At 37.0% G+C, this 21,989-nt stretch overlaps 1 protein-coding gene across 1 annotated transcript in view; it reads left to right on the forward strand.

Annotated features, from left to right (window-relative positions):
• LOC149910861 (ras-GEF domain-containing family member 1B-like) overlaps nucleotides 1–21,989 on the forward strand; it is a 50,947-nt gene that overhangs the window by 24,529 nt on the left and 4,429 nt on the right. Inside the window, exons 5-12 of the mRNA XM_090120059.1 lie at nucleotides 9,048–9,287; nucleotides 9,634–9,779; nucleotides 13,121–13,265; nucleotides 18,279–18,524; nucleotides 19,025–19,168; nucleotides 19,479–19,558; nucleotides 20,474–20,575; nucleotides 21,558–21,736. Coding sequence (XP_089976185.1) covers nucleotides 9,048–9,287; nucleotides 9,634–9,779; nucleotides 13,121–13,265; nucleotides 18,279–18,524; nucleotides 19,025–19,168; nucleotides 19,479–19,558; nucleotides 20,474–20,575; nucleotides 21,558–21,736 — 1,282 coding nt within the window. The remainder of the gene's footprint in view (nucleotides 1–9,047; nucleotides 9,288–9,633; nucleotides 9,780–13,120; nucleotides 13,266–18,278; nucleotides 18,525–19,024; nucleotides 19,169–19,478; nucleotides 19,559–20,473; nucleotides 20,576–21,557; nucleotides 21,737–21,989) is intronic.

Consider the following 21,989-nt stretch of genomic DNA (forward strand, 5'->3'; position numbering starts at 1 on the left):
ATAGTATTAAGATTAAGATTAAGATTTGTTGATTCGCCTCCAGGCTCCAGCTTGTCAATATGAAACTGTGCTAATGGAAATTGGAAGTTGCGTGAAATTCACGAAATAGCGGGTGCCGACTGCCGGTCACTGAAGGTCTGTGAGGTTTCCTTTTATATAAATACACCTCGTTAGTTCGGTCGGATTCCAATCCATTTCTGTAAGCTTCCGTTAGCTACCCTTTGCTATTTCCGCCATTACAGTCTCGACAACAGGAAGGCGCCTGCTCCCCAGTCTGCTATCATAACTGAAATGGCTTCTCTAATATAGTATTCAATAGATTTTGATAGAATTCGGTTCAGACGTTTGGAATATCGAATGATCCCGTTTGACTTAATTTACCCCAAGTGCCTTGATAGTAGTTCTCTTCATTTTGAGACATATCTCTCGCTCCAAACGCCATTTCTTGCAAAACATTTGAAGAAGACCCATGACATTAATTATTTTTGCTAAACCATTGGCAATGATACGGATCTCAAACTTAAGTTCTCCCTAGACTGAATAATACAAGAATGACATGCGTTTACGTGAAAGTGAGGAAAAAAGTTAATCATACATTTTACTGTAGTTCGCGTCCAGCCTTATTTAGTGCATGGAATCATGCGTGTATGTCAGTCATATATGCAGATATCTATACTTCTATACTAATATTATAAAGCTGAAGAGTTTGTTTGTTTGATTGATTGTTTGTTTGTTTGAACGCGCTAATCTCGGGAACTACTGGTCCGATTTAAAAAATTCTTTCGCTGTTAGAAAGACCATTTATCGAGGAAGGTTATAGGCTCATCACGCTACGACCAACAGGAGCGGAGCCACGTGGGTGAAACCGCGGGGAGCAGCTAGTTGTATGTAGTATAAAAATAGAAAGTATCATCAATCAGCTTCCAGCAAGTGCCTAGTTTACATATAAAGTATCAAAACGATAATTCCGGCATGACACCACGTAACGCATGTCATGCTGTATTACCGTCAAAAAACAACATTCGTTCGAAATTAGGTCTTTTGCTAGTAGCAGATACATAGAATTGTGTTATAATAGCACCCAAGTGCACTATAAAAGCCTTTCAGCGAAATCCAAAGCTGTAGATTACTCCGTAAGATTCTAGAGAGTACACAAGCTAAAGGCTTATGCTAAAATGCCCATTTGGAATTGGCAAAGTGTAAGCTTCGCAGACGAGCGGTGTTTGCACTTGAATATTTTGTAGTTTATCTCCTTTTAATTGAATAAAATCTACTCACTAGCATATAAGGCGGTTTTGCTTTTGTGTTCCTGTATTTCTTTGTTTGTTTAATCCAAGTTTAATCGGATTAAATTCTTCCAGTCTTATATAGGTGACATAAAGCAGCATAACTACGGCGAGTTTCAGAGATTGTTAGGTAACAGTAGTTATAGATTCACTAAAGTTGTAACGTAAACTTTTGTTGACTATTCACAGCGTTTCAATGCAAATCACTCAATAGGTATGAAGCGAATTGTTAGTTTCAATACTCGTCACTGAATCAGTCTATTGGATAGTGAAACATATTCTAATTCATATTAAAATTCCGAAAATAATATTTACAGGTTATTTTCAATCTGCTAACGAATTTTATTATTCATGGACGATTAAAAACGATTTAAAATAAGACATGGAAATATTTTCCAGTTAAAAGCATTCGATTTTTATTTATTTATAGTAATATGATATTTTTAAAAGTTATTTAATTTTATCAATGCTTTCATTGATGGTAGGATATGCAATAGGTGTACAACACACACATTTCTTAACTTCTATTAGACTACAATGTAATGGCAGCACGATTACAGCTATTGCTATAAGGTAGATAGATGATGAATAGATCTAAACTAACAATCTCATTAGGCGTTGTCGAATTAATTTTATTTTCACCATGCACAAAATCTTATAGGCTTCCATAGACATGCGCTAATAAATCCACCGAATATTATATAAACAATGAACAAAGATTTCCGTTTGTGTTTCCGACGCTGCTTCGTCAATACATATTCCATGCTGCATTTGTTTTTATATGTGTCGAATACAATGGTATTATCAGAATTGAAACACATTGAAACGAGATCCTGTTTCAGTGGAAAGCCAAATAAAATATTTCTACGAAAGGTGATGTAGCGAATTTAATAGATCAATACGTGTTTCACGTTTTTAGTGGGTCAAGTGAAAAAAGGACATAATTGTTGGTCCTTTGCAATGTAACACCACAAAGGATTTGCAGCGTTGTTCACACGTAACTTGCGACGCTCGCTTTGACTCGTTTTAACGACATCTATACTAGTGTAAGAAGAGCCTTGTTACACGCTTCGAAGCGGAAGCTGCATATGGGGGTAATTATTTTATCCTTGTGAAACTTGTAAATTCAGCGTTATAAAATGTATGACACAGTACCGTAATAAATGATGAATATATGTCGGTAATATAATACTGTGTTTCGGTTTTAAAAACTCCTCACGTCGCGTAATCTTTGATATTTTCACGATCTTTTAATGAAAATTAACCAAATAAGAATAATTTTATATTTAACTAGGTTTCCGCCCGCGGCTTCGCCCGCGCAAACAAAGGAAAACGCATAGTTCCCGTTCCCGTGGGATTTCCGGGATTGCGTCATTTTCCCGCGATAAAAAGTAGCCTATGTCCTCTCTCGGGTATCAAAGTATCTCCATACCAAATTTCATGAAAATTGGTTCAATAGTTTAGGCGTGATTGAGTAACAGACAGACAGACAGAGTTACTTTCGCATTTATAATATTAGTATGGATTACATACCTATCATTTGGACATAAGAAGGATTACAAGGACTATAGGATTAATAAATAGATAGTTATTTATTAATCCTATAGTCCTTATTGGAAGGAGTATGCTTTTAAGTTAATTCTTTCTAATGATAGACCATCTCGTTAATCTACCGGTTACTATATTTATCTACACGTATTACATCAAACCTGCACTAAATAAGCATCGCCCTCGTCTTTTGAACGTATATGAGTATTAACATTTGTATTAGGTATTAGTTTAGGATAATTAGTTTGAATATATTGTGTCCTTTTTTAGAACCAAGTTTTGGGAATTATAAATTTCAAAAGACGTTTGTACCTGATATGTTTGGTGTGTTCACTATACTCCAAACATTCAATCTAACTATGAGATAGAATAGGTATTGCACTTCCGTTTGTGTACACACTTGTACCTCTTGCGCTTGTACGCCTCAGAACTAGTGTTCAGGTTTGCTTCGCCAAAATTCAAACATGAAACTTTCATCTAGTGATATTGTGTTTAAAAAAGGATACAAATGTGAACGTGAGAATATGGAAATGAATAAGCAAAGAGTTACAAATAGGTTATAAATTCACAAAAGGCGATAGATTTGTATTTTAGTTATTGTAATATGCAGTGCCGGGGCGAGCAACTAGTGTAAATGTATAAATTAAATAGTAGACTTTTGTTCCAATTAATTCATATCGTCAATGTTTTGTTTTCATCAAACATATCGAAATAAAAATATTTTTAAGTGATCAATATGTAAATTAATATTCAATTTTTCATGCAATCCAATTATTTGTTTTTCCAATAATAACTTTTTCAATATTTTACATGCACTCTAAAGCTTAACAATAATTGAAAGGATTATTTGCAACATACGTAACGAATGTTCTAAATCCCTTGTAACGACTGTAATTCCTGGAAAGTAGGTAGTATAAAAGGAGAAGCGAAAACTTTTTGTAGACTACAATTTTTTGTTGTTCGTTCTTAACTATGGCAAACGAAAGACTGGCTACATATTTGGTATAATTGTTTCTTTGGTACTATAACTTCGTTTATAAGTAGATATACTAAATATAAAGAAAACCAACATTTTTGTCTTTATATTTGTCCGGTTATTCCATTTCAACTGATCATGATAAAACTTTTATAAGCAAGTAAATCAATAGTAATTGAATGAGAGACGAGTTCTAAGAAATAATCTCTAAGACAATATCGCAGGCACGGTATGTTGTTAAGTAATTTGCAACTATAAACTGTTGTATTGAACAAGAGGAGCGTAACGAAGGTAATTTTTATAAATTACAGAACAGATACGAAACGACGCAACAATTTTACTTCACAATATGCAGTACTAATAGGTAAAAAAGTACGATTGCTTTCTTGCTAACGTTAAAACCAAGGACACTGGGATTTAAGACGCTCGAGTTTAGGACCAACTGAAAAAACAGGTCAAGAATCCAAAAGCGTCGTTCTTGCAAAGTTCAGGGAACTGATGATAGTACCAAAGGAGCTTCCCTAAAAGAAAGCAAATCAGTGAAATTAGTATTAGAAATGGATTTCCCTCGTACTTTTCAAGGAGTCTCGGTACCTCACTTATACCGGGATTAGAAGCAAGAGCCAGACGGTAGACAAAGCCTATATACTTTGGACTTAAAAGCGTAATTATACTGCTTTGTATTATATTATTATGCTGTTTGTATAATATTATTATGCTGTTAGCGCTCATGCTTCTGACCGACTGGTCTAGAAATCAATTCAGCTCTCAAACGATATGACGTTTTATATATATGCATATAGAATTTCAATTTCCGTGAACACTACGCTATTAAACTAGAAATTGGTGTTCGTAGTTATATAATAACTGTGACCTTTAGTAACAGCTTTTCGATGCACGTCTATTGCACAATCAGCTAATTAATTAGGTATAAGGGGGGTATAAGCTGTCTTTGTTTTGATGTTCACGTTTCTTTCATCTAACCCATTACGTATTGCATCCAATCAGGGATATTTGAAAAAAGCGCAAGGGTTTGTTCGTAGAACAGATTGTGGTAGAATGAATTAAGATTATTAACAAATGAAACAGTAAAATTGCTGTACACGCTCCTGGCCAGCTTTCAATTACAGAGGTTCATTAGTTATTAGGTATATACATTACTAGGAAAATATCTTTTTTATATGTTTATAGGTTAAAAGTAACACGTGCAAAAATATGAGGCCAAATGAAATTGCCTCTTAACTTCGCAGACGAGGCATTCTTGTATGCATTTCGCGTTATCTTCGAACGTTCCCGGTACCTACTTATATCACCTTACTTCTTTAAAGATTATTTTCGCAACAAAAATCCTTTTTCTGTTAAGGTAATAATTACGAGACATTATTTTAAACTCACAAATTCAATCAATTTAGTAAATATACATAAGTTGAGTTGAAGTTATTAATTTTAAAAGGTGCGCTTTTTTTTAAATTTCCATTTTTAAATACGGATGATAGTTGCAGCCTCAGATTAATCTATACTTATAATAAATCTGTAGAGAGGCCAATTCTGTACATGAAATATATTTAAAAAAAAACTATGAAGGGGTGATAAGGGATCGCTACTGATGCCAAAAATGCAATCAGTAAAATTTTTGTCTGTCTGTCTGTCTGTCTGTCTGTCTGTCTGTCTGTATATTCGTTATAGAAACAAAAACTACACGACGGATTTTAACCAAATTTGGCACAATTATTCTTCATACTCCTGGGCAGGTTATAGTAAAAGAATCATGTAAATCGGTGTAGAAACACCAAAGTTATACATGAAATACGCTATAAGTCATCGCGCGTGAATACAGAATCATGCAGCCATAAGGATTATTTTTGTGTATCAGTTGCCGCGTTCGACGCGCTTCGCGGCGGGAGCTATAAAAAGGCGGCGGGTCTGCACCCGTTTCGCGTTGTCATGGCATCACGTGTGAACGGCTGAACCGATTTCGATAATTCTTTTCTATTATATTCCTTGAAGTACGAGGATGGTTTTTATGTAGAGAAAACGTAAATATGTACCACGGGCGAAGCCGGGGCGGACCGCTAGTTATAAAATAAAAAGCAGATGGAGCGTTGCCGAACTTACACCGAATGATTTATCGTCATTTCCATAAAGCTATGTGTGCTATCATTTCGCCGCTGCACTGTACGTACACAGTGTTTCTGTGTGCGTGTTATGTCACCAGATATTGAAAAATTTCACAAATTTTTCCCCGAATACGGAAGAAAGCAGTTTATGTTTTTCGAGTGAATATTTCTTTGACACGCCCTGCAGTATAAACCGTTGGACCGATTTTGAGTTGTGAGGTGTCATTGCAATCATCTGAATTATTGTGGTAGTGGTAGTAGTGACGTAGGCTAAATAAACAAATACTCCGAAGATTCATAGGGCCCGATGTTGTAGAGGTTGGGTTATGGAATTTGATCGCCGCGACGACGAGCACATGCGTCAATATTATGCCGAGCGGTGAATCTCTTTCTGCAAGCATCGTGAACACTGACTCCTCCGTCTAGCTTTTTTAAAAAAAGTTCATCCTCTTTGCGGCCACGCTCCACACTCGAGTTAATTAGAGTTTGGATGCCACGTTTTTTTTTTTACAATTACCACTGTACTGTCACCTTCCTTGAGTGCCAGCCGACACACAAAGCAGACTCCCGGAGGAACCGACATTTTTATGACTATTTAGCCTGACTTCGTTCTGTTATGTCCGTACTCTGTAGTCTGTACGCTAACATGCTCACTCTACATCCTTTTCGCTTGTTCAGCATTCCTGGCCTTTTCCTTAGATAGTATCCATGTTCAGTCTCTCTCCAAATTCTAATCCCGACTGCTGATAGGCTGTCGCTATACAAGCTGTACAGAATAATGAGAAAAAACTGCATCTTCTACATTTTCAAAATTTAATTCCACATTATATGACATAAAAGTAATGAGGCTAGTCTCACAGAAGCTATCGACAAACTCTCTTCTCAATTTCACAATGTATCAAATCTTTCAATTAACTTAAATATTGAATCAAAAATTGATAGTATAGTGGCACAGTATTACAATATTCCTCCCATACATATGTATTACAATAGTTCTTTCACGCTTAGTACTGCAAACTAAGCGTGTTTGCAGTACGCGGCGCGCGTCGCCCGACCCCCCGCCAGTTCCCCTTCGTTTCTCTGTGCAAGTACATTCGTCGCCGTACTGTAGGAAATATTTTGATAGTGGTTCGTCTCGAAGCGTCAATGCTGACGATATCATTCCGATCAGAAAACATAACAAATTCCATTCTATTTAGTAAACAAAACATCTTACATCCGGCTATATTAACTACCACGCAACTTTACCAAGAGCTTTTCGATAACTATATACGAAGACACATACCTGTAGATCGTAAGTTACCTTTAAGTATAGAATTAAGTAATATACATTTGTTATTAAACATTTCTTAGGATGTTTGTTATAGTTCCAACAACAAAATCATTTTTATATTACGTATTCCTTTAGTCGCCATACAAGATTACAGATTATTTTATTGTTTAGCTTTACCTACTCCGCATAATGGAAATAAGCCTTATTCTGGCTGCCTATAAATATAATATTTCGTTTTTTTAACAGTTTTGCGGCCAAATTTAGACTGGCAACCTAGTCGATATATGTTCTCCTAATTAGAAATATACATAAAAGTTTGGTTTTAGCAAATAAACTGTGAACGCACTCATCTTGCGGTGGGATCTTAGACTATAAGGTTGCAGCCTTCAATAACGGACAATTTTTGTTTAGGACTCATTTGTTAAATATAGAATGGAAAGTTATAATTAAGTATACAAGAGGAGTTTAGTAAAAGATTAATTTGTAAAACATTTATTTAAGAAATTATTTTTTACTATCTAATTATGTTGTAAGGCTTTTAACTTCCTTATCCGCTTTTGATGGATTAGCATCTGTAAAAGCGCAAATTTCCATTAATGAAAACCCCTGGACAACATATATTAAAGGAGATTAATATGTCACTAGAAATATTTTTTGAGCAAAATATGAAATTGCATAAAGCTCTTAGTGTAGGCAGGTATTAACAGCGATTGTGAATCAATAATCTTAATGGACCCTTTGAGGTATTACGCTGTGACTGTTACAAGTGCAGACGATGATGACGTACAAATAAATATATTTTCATACGATTTTATTTTACAAGTAAGTGCTTATTTATAGCACTCATGTTCTACCTGAAATATATGGTATAAAATCAGGCAAGTGCAGGGTGACACACATAGTGTTCGGAATAGGTAGGAATAAAATAATTAATGCTGAGGGTAGCGTGTGACGCGATATATTCAATCGGCCAACGGGAGCGGCTTTCGTCATCGCGACTCGGTTTTTGCATTCGCGATGAGAATTTTTTTTTGTTGGACTCGAGATTTTGCACTGGTAGGTTATTTAATTTGATACGGATTATCAAAAGCACTTCTCAGGAAGTTTTGGTTGCTTCTAATTGTTTTATATTTAATTTTGATAATCATACATATATCACTACATAGTATAAAACAAAGTCGCTTTCTTTGTTCCTATTTCCTTATGTCCCTTTGTATGCTTAAATATTTAAAACTACGCAACGGATTTTGATGCGGTTTTTTTTAATAGATAGAGTGAATCAAGAGGAAGGTTTTAGTATATAATTTATTAGGTTTTAGACAAAGCGGGCGGTAAGCTAGTAAATTTATAATGAATAGGCCATAAAACCAAAAATATCAATTTCAACGCGAGATTGGTTCGTTATATGAAACAAGTATTTAATGGCGACGTAGTGTGCCTGGCTGTTCAACGGTGGTGACGTACATCGTTAATTGTATCCTTATATATAATATTTTGTTTAATCTATTATTCCCGTAATACCTCCCCAAGGGTACCCTATTGTCGTATTGTAGTGCCTGTGTATGACACCTGCGATATATCGACATATTGCGATGTTTTTATTAGTGTAGATGTATACTTTGAAGCTTACCTTCTGCGAATTCACTAACGTGTGAATGCTATCGCGCCACAGCCGTTTCCGAAACAAATTTCCATCCGCTATTTTGCCAACACGAGTTTTGGTTTCGCCACAATAGTATATATCTCAAACCCGATCTATATAGCGGTACATTCCTGAACTCATATGAGAGAAAGGTTTACTCCATCTAAAGTTTGATTCATAATAATAGTTAAATATACTCTTCCAGGTACCCTCCCTCCCAACGAAGAGTATGTCTCTACCATACGTGAACGTGGATAAACCTGATGTGGAATACAAAGATGGACAGATAGTAAGCGCCAGTATTGACGCCCTGGTGGATCTGCTGCGGCCTGGAGCGAGCAAATCCTTCGTGTTCACGTTCTTGCTCTGCTCAAGGCTGTTCGTCAAGCCGCATGAGCTGCTCGGCAAGCTGTGTAAGCGCTACTTTAAGAGCTACGACAAAGTGGTAAGGAATTTTATTTTAAATTTATAAAGGTGTAAAAAGTCTAATAATAACAAATAATTGTCTTTATTTCCCTTTACATAAAGTTGGTGACGTTGTTGTTGATTTTAAGTTAAAACTCAATGGGGAGATGAATTTCAGGATTTGATTGCCTATATCTTGAATGTAATTTTTCAGATCTTAAGTATCACGAATGATTTGCAGGTTTTTTGATAAGCTTAAACAGTTAAATTTTGAGTTTTTATACTACCCCCCGGATTGCAACCACATTTAAGACCATATTCTACTTAAGCAAAAGATTAATATACATTAGATTTTGTTCATAATCCGCATCTACCAAACACTTCAGGGCAAATCAGAAATGAAGGAGTCAACAGAAAAAGAAGTCCAGGACATGGTTTCTCTGGTGCGCGTCGTGGACCAGTGGACCACAATGTTCCCGTACGACTTCCGAGATGATCGCGTCATGGCTTTGCTCAAGAGCATCACACAGAGGTATGTATACTCGGAGAGTAGCGAGTTTTAGGATATCATCATTACATAGTATAAAACCAAATCGCCTTTTCTGTCCCTATGTCCCTTTGTACGCTTAAATCTTTAAAACTACGCAACGGATTTTGATGCGGTTTTTTTAATAGATAGATCGATTCAAGAGGAAGGTTTTAATATATCATTTATTAGGTTGTAGACAAAGCGGACGAAGCCGTGGACGGTAAGCTAGTTTTATAATAAGATTGAAATCGAAATATTGAGAAAAAAATATAATCAACTTTTGTTATAAGGTGAGAAAAGGATTTGTATTAAAAAGTTTATAAATACATTCTTCCTTGTCAAAAATAATCTTGGTATTTTGGAATGCGAGTACCAAGTTTTTTGGGTACAAAGGTATTTTGAAAATTGCGATTCAGAATGCTAATTCATTAGTGGAGTGTTTTTAACTTTAATAATTGTAACTGCAAGTGGGTCACATAGTAGTATGTGTACTTGAAGAGAACCAAGCTTTTATGGGATGCCAATTTTGGGAGGTGAATGCTGCTTTTTGAACTATTGTAACTATAAATAATAAATCAGATGTATATTTTTAAGTTCCTTGCTCTGGATGGTTCCCTATTACAGGTAAATTAGCTTGGAGAAATTTTTGCGTTTGTGGTAGTGTATGGTTAGCAAATAAAATAAAACAACATTTTATTTTTAGTTTTTATTTTATAATATATATAAGGGATTTTAAATTAAACTATATGTGTTTCTCCTCTGAAAAAGATGAGACTTTATTTTAATATTTGCACATTTAACATACGTATAACTTTTACATTAACTAGACCGGGAGATATTGACACAAAATTTCGAGTCATTTGTAACAGGATGGCGGTTCTACAGGGGTCTTAGTACGCAATGACAAAAAGAAAAACGATGGTGTGAACGCTGGTACCGGCGGCTTAGTCGCGTGGGCGTTAGTCGAACTCGTCGGAAAAATAGCGAAGTCAAACAATTTGTAACACAAAAATTTTAGAATTTACCGATAGCCCATAAAAAAGAAGTAGGCGGTAGTGTCATGCCATACTTTTCCGGTGTGACTTACAGCCCGCCATACCGACGCGAATGTGTTGATTTAAAAAAAAACAATTCAACCATTTGTACCAGGCTAACTTTTGCACAGGTAACCATCGTCGTGCAGCCATTTACGAAAATCGCCATGCCATACTTTTCGGACGATTCCAAATGGTCGCCATACCGCCGAAAATCTGCAAATTTTTTTTTTCGCGTCAAAGTCAAAGTCAAACGTGACTTTCGTTATTTTTCCGACGAGTTCGACTAACGCCCACGCGACTAAGCCGCCGGTACCAGTATTCACACCATCGTTTTTCTTTTTGTCATTGCGTACTCAGACCCCTGTAGAACCGCCATCCTGTTACAAATGACTCGAAATTTTGTGTCAATATCTCCCGGTCTATAAGTACGTAATAATTATAATTTTTGAATGAAATGTGTGCTTTATGTTCACGGTACCAAACGACTGCACGTGGCACCTGCGGACAGCGTAAACTGGTTTATTCTGGTTTTGTGCGTGTTTCCACTTTCCACTATCAAGTGACGATTTATTTATTTGTTTTGTTTCGTAATTATTATGGTCAAATATTAATTATGAAACAAATTATTATGGACACGATATTTTATTGTTTCACGGTAGTCGCCTTGTCGTTTACTCAAGGACGTGAAATTGAATGATATATTTTTTTTTATAAAGTCAAAACCATTTTCTTTCAAATAAAAACTTGTTTTTATCGAAAACAAAAGTGTTGCTAGGAATAAGTATAAAATTAAATAGTAATGTTAGGATATCGAAACATTTTTGTATAGGCCAGAACGATATAGTGGAAACGCGCTCTAAGATCTGAGTAATATACACACCACTACATATGCAAAAATTTCTCCAAGCTAATTTACCTGTAATGAGCTTTTTTCCAGAATTGTCTCAAGCTAATCTTGGTTTACAGACTTGATAGTTAATCATATCTGACGAAGCTTGCAAATTCCCATTACGGTTAGTCGAGCCAAAGTATATTAATGAAAGCGAGTTATAATGTTCTGGATCTTTCCCGGATTAACCAGGAAACTGAGTAACAAATGCGCTGGCCTAGTTCGCAACTTACACTTGGGTCACAAGGCGACAAATTACTGAGCAGGATTTTAATTGCCTATTCATCTTAATAGAGCAAAATCATGTATAGAGATTGAGCGCTATTGCGAATGCAAGAAGCTTGTGTGCATATGTAAATATGTTCTAACGTTCACTGAATTTGAAATGCTTTGCGAAGGACCAACTTTCAATATGGAGATTTTATTTTATGTTTGTTTTAATCTATTATCTTCAAGTTTTGACCAGAATGACTTTTATTATTTTGATTAAATTGGAAGAGATTGCATGATGGAGAATATTCAAATAACACGTGTTCCCGAAGTTGGAATTGCATTATATTTTGTACATCAAATTAAGTTTTCTTCATCAGAACCAAGTGAATAAACAATATTATTGTGTATACTGTATAGCATTGCGTATGTTTGAGTGATTTTATTACATTTTATCGTACAAAATGTTGAGTAAAAATAATTATTTATGGCACAGATCGATATTTCTCCTGACTTAAACGCAAGAGAAATATTTATATAAAACTTTATAGTCTCTAAAGGGAGTAGAACCAAGAAACCCTGGTTTTGTTGTACCACTAAGCTCCTGGCAGCGTAACTGCCATGCCAAATGTATAGTCGTACTGTGTAATAGTAATTAGTCGTATTATACTCATTAGCGCTTCTATATAATTTTGCGAAATAATTAGCGACGTGTTTGGCTCCTTATTATTTAAATCCTGTCTGCGCTCCGTCAGCATACGAACTATTTAAATGTTATTAATGCTTTGCGACTGTAAGTTTCCATCTAGTGAGGAAATTGTATACTGCTATACATGTATATTTTACTTTTATTGCATCACTAATGATTATAATTTGAATACGGATGTAAAAAATTTAGTTTCTGATACTTGCAGTGATTTTTATGTCTTTTCTATTCCAATAGTAAAAGTTAGAGAGTTTGTTTCTTTATTCGTTTTAACGAGAATCTCAGAAACTATTGAACCTGTTTCAATAATTCTGTCACCTTTGTATGTATGCGATCTCTAAGTGCTATAAGCTGCGTACGCAAGCGTAAAGCGAGGGCGAATTTTTATTTTTAGAGCTCTTTAATCAAAAACGATTAAATTTCATTTTTCAGGTAGAGGGATTTAATCAAATTCGATTAAACACCTTTAAAAAATACTCAACGTGCACTGAAAACGTTTCAGGTGCGCCGCGGAACACATGTCGTCGGTGCGCGAGGACGTGTCGAGCATGCTCGAGCGTTTGCTCGACAAGCTGACCGCGCTCGAGCACTACGAGGAGTCGCTGGCCGACGTGCCGCAAGTCACAAGCACTGATTGCTTGCAACCGGTACGGACTTATTACCTACTGTTAATCTATTTTAGTGCGTGAAAATAGACAATTTTTATGAATAGGGGCGCGAGAGTTGTAACAATTTTCAAAAATACTTTTATATCTCGCGATATCTTGGCTAGCTTATCACTAACTAAACTTTGATTGAAATTAACTATTCTTCTATTATGTTAAATCGAAAAAATATCAAAAATCTAGGTAACTCTTCCGCAATTACGGTTTTTTAATAAAGGGAGTGGGAAGTGTTACAACGTACCCCGTGCTTAGGGCAAGTAGTAACATCAATTAAAAACAAAAATGTGACACCTTCAATCATTTTTTTTTATTTTACTTTGTTAAAACAATAACTAACTAAGTACTTCTAAAATATGTATTTTCTCATTAAATAATTAACTGAAACATACTTTTTTATAATCAATTAATTAACGATTTAAGTTTGTAACTATTCATCTTATTTTGTACTTATGTATCATAAGAGGTAGGTACTTATATATCAAAATGGCACTCTAAAATTAACTATAAACCTACAAATCAAGTCTCGTAATTATCTCTTAGTTCTACATAACAACTTACAATAATCAGCCTTGCTATGAGTTTCCTTACGAAATAATTCAGTCTGCATCAGAATTACAGTTGATACAAATAAACGAAATAGTATCTCCTGTCACACATCCTACATGTGCCCACATCTTACAAACAAAACATTCAACCCAATCACCTTTTGAATGACTATACGCCTCATCGCAAACAAGACAATGATAATCTTCAAATTCTGAATCTGTTCACAGTTTTTTTAGTATTTCATTTCCCATTTTTCTTTATCTTTTCTTCATATTCCATTCTCAAAGATTATTTCTGGCGTGTCAGTCAAAACAGCAGACTTCCTTTTACGTCTGCAATTTCTATTCCTTTTTCGCGGTGGTGCCTTCGGTAAGGGCTTAATTTTCGGTGAGGAAAATTGATTTTTGCCTGAGCATCTTAGAGTTGGTTCGTTTGCAGTTTCTATTTGGCGTATAATTTCTGTGGTGCTGATCTTCAGGAGCAAATTCTAATAGTTCTGGATTTTCAAGATTCAACGACAAATTTTCACTTTCATTTAGAACGTTTTCTGAATGTTCTGTAGGATCTGGACGATCAGTGCAAAGTCACTGTCTTGGAAAATATCCACATTCAAAGGCCAAACACCAGAAGCTTTAAATCCACTGATAGTATTTGCAGGGTTCAAGGCGAGTGGTAATGACTCCTTTACTACACTTGGGATGTCATAAATTGTCATCATTTTCCCCGGATTATTATGCATTCATGTAGTCTGTGCTCTGTCCCGTAGTTTTTAAACAAGCCATAGACTACTACGTCCATAGGTTGCAATTTATGAGAGCAATGGGGGCGAAACGATAAGATGATAACATTGTTTTCTTTGGCTTTTTTGACAACTGAAATATTCACATGTGAGCTATGATTATCGAGTAGTTATAGAGCTGGCTCATCCTTGGTGGGTTTCGCGTGTTTGATAAAATGATTCATAAAAACCAAAAATTCCTTTTCTGTCATCCATCCTGAAGAATTACCAGCTCCAATGCAATCTGGAGGTCAGAGTTCAGAGTATTTAAGCCTGGGAAAAATGAACATGGGTGGAATAAAATTGCCCGTAGCGTTAGCGGCACAGGCAAGTGTCACAAGTGTTAGTGTTTGTGTGATGTGTAACTGTTAAGAGTGATGTGGCTCAAAGCAGGTAAACACGCACAGTGGAACGTTGCACTGCCTGCAATATGCAGTTGTACGTTTTTTACATACAACGGAAAATCTGCGCTGGCGTTCGTGAAGTTTTCCGGCCAGAAAGTCATACTGAGCCGGAAAATGTCCCACTGGTCTAGTTGTACCTGCTGAGGGTGAAGGTGGCTTGTGTTTTGCGACCAATTCCCCTACCAAAGTTTCACGGAACCTTCGGTGGGTAAGAGGTCGCTGTGTGCGGAGTAGTATGAAAGCATTCAGGATACTAACATTTAACAGGCGTCTAAAAACTTTTTGTACCACACCCGATTACGCCGCCTTTCTAGCGGGTACATGGCAAGCATTTGATCTTTGCGATCAAAACCACCCATGCACACATTGTAATCGAGTACTATTGAGGGCTTAAGTACGTCGCCACACTTTACCGTTGCTAGCCCATGGTACGTCGAGATAAGAGAAAAGAGGTTCTTATCTCGCCATACTACAAGATCCACATCGCCTGAAGTGCAGCCAGGAACTTGACCTACAGCCAAACCACCTTTGGTCAGATTAGTGAGTTCAGTGGGAACAAACTGACGGTTCAAGCGGACAGTACCGGCACAGTCAAACCCCCGTATCTTTAACTCTCGCGCAAGCGTAGGAGAGTTATAAAAATTATCCATCCAAACCGTGTGGCCCTTGTGCTCAAGACCATTGAGAAGTTTAAGCACAATTGCCGGCACAACCCCAGACAAACGACTATCTCGTGGAGATTCGTCATGCCCTACGTGCACTTCAAACCGCCACAAGCCAGTCTGGGACTCACAAACCTCGTAGGTTTTGATTCCGACTGTGGCTGCTCTATTTCGGATAAATTGGTTAATCTAACCAACCTTTCCACTGTGTCAGACTTTCGTCTAACGCAATATTTTGTGATAAAATATATAATTGTTGGAACCGCTGGTTAAGATGTTCTGTAATAGGACGCACCTTAAAAAGCTTTGCCTCCGATCGAGTCATTGTGTCTGGAATGCAGTCATCATTATTGGAGAAGTGGAGACATTTAGATAGCAAGAAGTAACGGTCAGAACTCATCATTGCCGCAAACCCAACAGAAGATAATAAGTCCTGGGCCTTTAGACAAACGTACCTAACGCCATGGAATAGAAACTGCTAACGCTAATTATTGACATAAGCTCATGACATTTTGGTAATGATTCGGTCACACTACCAACGATGACGACGACCACGACCAAAATTCCAATCTTGCCGAAATTTGTTCAAAATAAAATATTAAAATTTCCCGTCATACTGATACTCAGAAAGAAAAGAAAAATTGAGTACAGTTAATATAAAAATAATTGCATTTGCATTTTCATGCATTTAACATGATATGAATATCAAATTGATAACATAATTATATTAATATAAAACATACTACATATTTAAAACAAAGCGTTTCAAAAAGTGTGTATTGAAGGAATTTTGACTAAAACCCGGGTATTTTAGAAACAAGGTACCCTTAACAAGTTTAAAAGAGAGGGGAGATCGTCCTCTCACTCATAAGTTTTAAAGTCTATATTCAAAGCAGGTTGTTTACACACTACATAACTAACTCATTTTTAACCTTCTTAACCAAATACTTAATATCTCATTCGTAGCGTATTTTTCCATCATTTTCTTACCTTAAAAACGCTCTCTTCCAAGGAAATCGACAGTCTTGTGCACGAGTCCAACAGGCTATGTTCTGGAATGATCCGAAGACCCAGGGCCCTTACGCTATTTTATGTAAATAATATTTAGTATTCGATAATTAATTCTAACACAAATTATAACATGATTTTGGAAAATTAATTATTCCATGCATCATACTCATTTTGTCATATTATTTTGTAATTAAGAACATTTAACCTTCCAAATTATACTTGTTCCCCCATCGGTCGCATTCACACTGCAACCGGGTTTTTTCAGCTTCCAGTGATAATTGCCCTGAAAGAAGATATAAGATTTTTAATCACAAAATATTACAATTCCATTTTTACTTGTTTGTACGTACGTGTATCATACAAAATGTTGTGTGGTTTTATGAAACCACGGTAAAAGTGAAACTGTTTGAACGGTTCCGAACACTGCTTTGTGTAGCGCATGTCGCGTGACGGTCGGCTGCCGAGTAGGTATACCTACTCGGCAGCCGCGATACACGCGACATGCGCTACACAGACCAAAAAGTTTGAGACGATATAATAAAAGTTTCACTTGAAAAAACATATACCGGGTTAAATAGGCAGTCTTACCGCTTGTAAGCGATTTTTCTATTTGATTAACTTGGTTTTATCCGAACCAGATCTTTATTAGTCACTCCAATTTTATTTCACAAATACACATTTCCAGAACTAATGATGTTCGTTCTTTTTCTCAATCTTTCTTTGTTGCTTTCAAAGACGTAAGACTTATTGGTGGTGGATTTTTTATCGCTCTACTTGCAATATTTTTTCCGTTAGTTCTTTAACTTTTCTACGTACGAGTAGCTGTTTTTTGTCGGGGAATTATAATAGGAGTTACCTTCTGAAGAGGCTGGTTGCGGCTTTAGGGCTTCGTCGCCGGTGAAATAATGAAATAATAAGTCGTAATGGTAGTTCAAGGTTTATATTTGTGCTCGGCAATTTACATAGTACAGACAAGTACAAACAAATTGTAATTATTAATGCGTGTGTTCGACTGTTCGCACGAGCCGCGGAGCTGAGAGTGCGGGATCAGGCGCGCGGGGCCGGGGGGGCGATCGACCGATGAGCACTCGCGAGCCTGCGTGTGTGTGTAATTAATAATTTTGCACACAAGGCGTCAACACCTTCGTTATTTTTCTTTTTTTTAACAAGGACATTCGTAGTAGGAAGAGATCAGATATAATTTGGTCCAATGCATTTTTTTGACCGATGCATTGAATTCATTCACATTCGTCTTCGAATTAAACGCAAAAGTTGATTTTCTTTTAATCTGTCAAAAATAAGAGCTCTATTAGAACTTACCGATAACAGTAAAATAATGTTGGTACTCAGGAGCATGCATCGGCTATTTTTCACATTAATAACAGTGTTCTTAATTTGCACATGACAAAAGAGAATAATTCGTCTCACTTGAATGAAAGGGATGCGTCTATATTGATACTGATTCAAACCATCATAGGTTGAGCTCTAAATAAATTAATTTGCCTAACCTAACGTGTTGTCGACCAAGTAGTCGCCTTACATACGGTGACATAGGATGTCGTTAAAATAGATTAACATTGTGGACCTTCCACAGGGCGATATCCTGACCCTGGGCCTCACACCCGTGGAACTGGCCAACCAGCTGACCATAGTGGAATTACACCGTCTCTCGTTCCTGGGTCCAGAGGAGTTCGTCCAGACCTTCGCACCGGTACGGGCCGGTACATCATCCAAGGGTATAACCCTGCATGATGTGGAAACGAAGAGAACCAAGAATCTGGAGGCTTACGCTGAGTGGTTCAACCGATTGAGCTATTTGGTCGCTACTGATATATTGAAGGTAAGTTTGAAAAAAAAATACTAAAAATTTTTATTCGTGTAAAGTGCAGATTTATGCAGATTCATGAGGAAGATAAAAGGATAGTCGTTTCTTTGGGAAGTATGGACAAGAAATTTGACAGTTCAATTTTAAGCTTACTATGAATACTAATATTATAAATCTGAAGAGTTTGTTTCTTTGTTTGAACGCGCTAATCTCGGGAACTACTGATACGATTTCAAAATTCTTTCGGTGTTCGATAGCCCATTTATCGAGGAAGGCTATATAATATCATCTCGCTGAGACCATCAGGAGCAGAGCACTGCGGGTAAATCAGCGGAGCACAGCTAGTTAGACAAAATTTAATTCTTTGGTTGTCAAACAACTGTCCTGTCTGTTTGACGTGTGAATTATAAATTTGATACCTTTTAGCTTGACTGTGTTATAAGGTTTTTGACTAAAATGCATGCAAAAATTAATATTTTCTAACACTTAAAAAATAAATTAATAAAAACTTTCAGCCGGTAAAGAGCAAGTATCGTGCCCGCGTGATCGAGCAGTGGGTGATGACGGCGCGCGAGTGTTTCAACCTCGGCAATTTTAACTCGCTCATGGCGATCATAAGCGCGCTCAATATGTCGCCAGTCACTAGAATGAAGAAAACGGTACGTTAAAATATCTGGTGAAGAATGCATGAAAACTTAAGTGTGCACACAAAAAAGAAAAGTCAAAAAAAAATACAAAAATAGACAAAGAGATTTTTGTGTAATATGTATGATTGGTGATGAGTGATTGATTTTTATGGTTCAAAATTATTAGAAATAAATTTTGCGAAATTTTTTTCTGGTTAAGCGTTATGTTACCATATGAAATAAGTATAATAAGATTGAAATATTTTCTCAAGATTGGAATATATTTTTAGTTTTTTTTTTAATCTAATTGGAAATATGCTCACTTTTTCTTTTTATATCACAGTGGAGCCGCACGTCAGCGGTTTGCGGCCAGCAACTGCGTCAGCTCGAGCTGTGTGTCGAACCGAGCGGAAACCATGCTAGGTAAGCTAATTATTTAATAGGCCGGGAGACCCTGACACAAAATTTTGCATCATTTGTAACAGTATGGCGGTTCTACAGGGGTCTTAGTACGCGTCGTGGAAGAATTCTAACAAATACCCGCGGCCCCATCATTAAAGCGGCTCGACGGAACACAGTGGGGTTTTAGTCGGTAAGAATCCGACATAACCCACGGCTCCTTCCCCGGGTGCCGTGGGTATCTTTGGAAGATTTCCCCACTATAAAAAAAATAAATAAAAAATAAAAAAGGGGTCTTAGTACGACAAAAAGAAAAATGATGTCAAAACTCGAACTGCCGAACTCGTCGGATAAATTATGAGTGTCAAACGATTTGTAACACAAAAATTTTAGAATTTACCGATAGCCCATAAAAAAGATGTAGGCAGTAGTGTCATGCCATACTTCTCCGGTGTGACTTACAGCCCGCCATACCGACGCGAATGCGTTAATTGAAAAAAAAAAAGGATATTCAACCATTTGTACCAAGATAATTTTTGCACAGTTAATCATCGTCGGGCAGCCATTTACGAAAATCGCCAAGCCAAACTTTTCGGACGGTTCTAAAGGGTCGCCATACCGCCGAAAATCAGCAATTTTTTTTCTTAACAATCTAAGTACATGAGTATTGTTATTCTATTTGTTGATATATTCAAATATAGAAAACTACTATTTTATTCATATAAACTCATTTCATATAATCATATAGATACAAACATAGATACAAACTAGAATACTAGAGAGTATAGAACTAGAGAATATAGAACTAGATACAAAATAGATCATATAGATACAAACATACGAACATAGACTATTTGAACTTATCAATTTACCAAAATATGTATTTCGTAAAATATTTAAATTTATTTACTAGTAAAATTATAATATATATAATTTCAGATACAGAGCAGCCCTAGCAGCGGCCCCGACTGAAACAGCGGTACCACTGCTGTCGGTCACTTGCCGTGACTTGCACTTTGTCAACCAGAGCACGCCGACCAAGTGAGTAGTGGTCTATTTGACTTGATTTTTTTACTTGCTAGCCTTTATTCGTACTTTTATTTTAAACGTCATACATATAGTGGTAAACGTATAATTAGAAACACCTAACACAATTAATTTTTTTTTCTATATCTGTGTAATAACGTATTAGAGATTATTGTGCTGCAACTACAGGACACTAGAGGGGACCAATTGATCGCAGGTGCAATGTCTATTGGGGTCACGGACGAATTCTATCATACCCGTGGCCTCGTCGATGATGCAGCTTGACGGAACACAGTGGGGTTTTGGTCGCAAGGAATCCGACATAACCCACGGCCCCTTCCCCGGAGGCCGTGGGTATCCATGCAAGATTTCCCCACTTAAAAAAAATAAAAGACGTGTGGCACTCGGGGACTGCCGCGGTAAAACTATTGCATGCTATGCCTTCAAGCCACACCTCCGCGCCCGTCGGAGTGGGGAGCGTGAGGTTTTTCGTTACGCAATATCTGGATTCGATCCCCGCGCTCAAGGCCCGCGATAGAAGCTATGCAATAGCTTAAAAAAGGTGCCATGTCTATGGGTGGTCTCTTGCAGGGTAGTAAGTCCGTATCCAGCAATAATAACGTATATATCCCTCCATTGCCTATATATATGTGGGATGATAAGGTGAGATGTATGATTAATTGATGTTTCTGAACCTGTGTAAGATAACTTTCTGAACGATGATTAGAATGGAAGAACGATAGACTATGAGCGAATCAATGAGTGAATGTGAAGTAGAGAGCGAATGAGGAATGATCTTTCTCTTTCAGTGGAATCGTGGGTGAAGACGGCTGTTTCTCTGTAAGATGTTTTCTAAAAATTAAGATTGTGGTCTGAAAATAAATCTCAAGAAGTTCAAAGTGTTTTTCATTTGGCCCCGATCCTACATATATATAAGCCTTACTGTGGGACTAGGCCGATTTGTGTAATAATGTCCTGTAATACTTATTTATTGCAGGCTGTCCGGCAACCGCGTGAACTTCAGCAAGTGCACAGCCCTAGCGCGGCACGTGAGCGGCGCGCTGGCCTCCCGCCGGCTGTGCGGGGACGGCCCGGCGCCCCCCCAGCCCGCGCCGCCGCCCCCGCACCCGCCCGCGAGGCGCTTCCTCACCGAGCGCCCCACGCTCACTGAGCTCGGTGAGTCATGCACCCTGTTTATATGTACACAGATAATATAACACTTGCTATTTTTACACCATATTCATCGATAATCCCTCTTTATGCCACACCATTCCATTTTGCTGAGGCTGTATCCGTTTGCTAATCTTAAGATCAATTTTGTAATGTTGTTGGCTGTGTTTTTTTGCAATAAATTTATTTTCTTTCTTTCTAATATCAGGCTGTCACCGTGTGCCTTACCTTTTTGTATTGCGCAGTTTGTTAGCGCTGT

Source organism: Colias eurytheme, chromosome 1 (genome assembly GCF_061535395.1).
Source record: "Colias eurytheme isolate Ceu_HAF_F1 chromosome 1, ilColEury1 Martin Lab GWU primary, whole genome shotgun sequence".
Classification (NCBI taxonomy): Eukaryota; Metazoa; Arthropoda; class Insecta; order Lepidoptera; family Pieridae; genus Colias; species Colias eurytheme.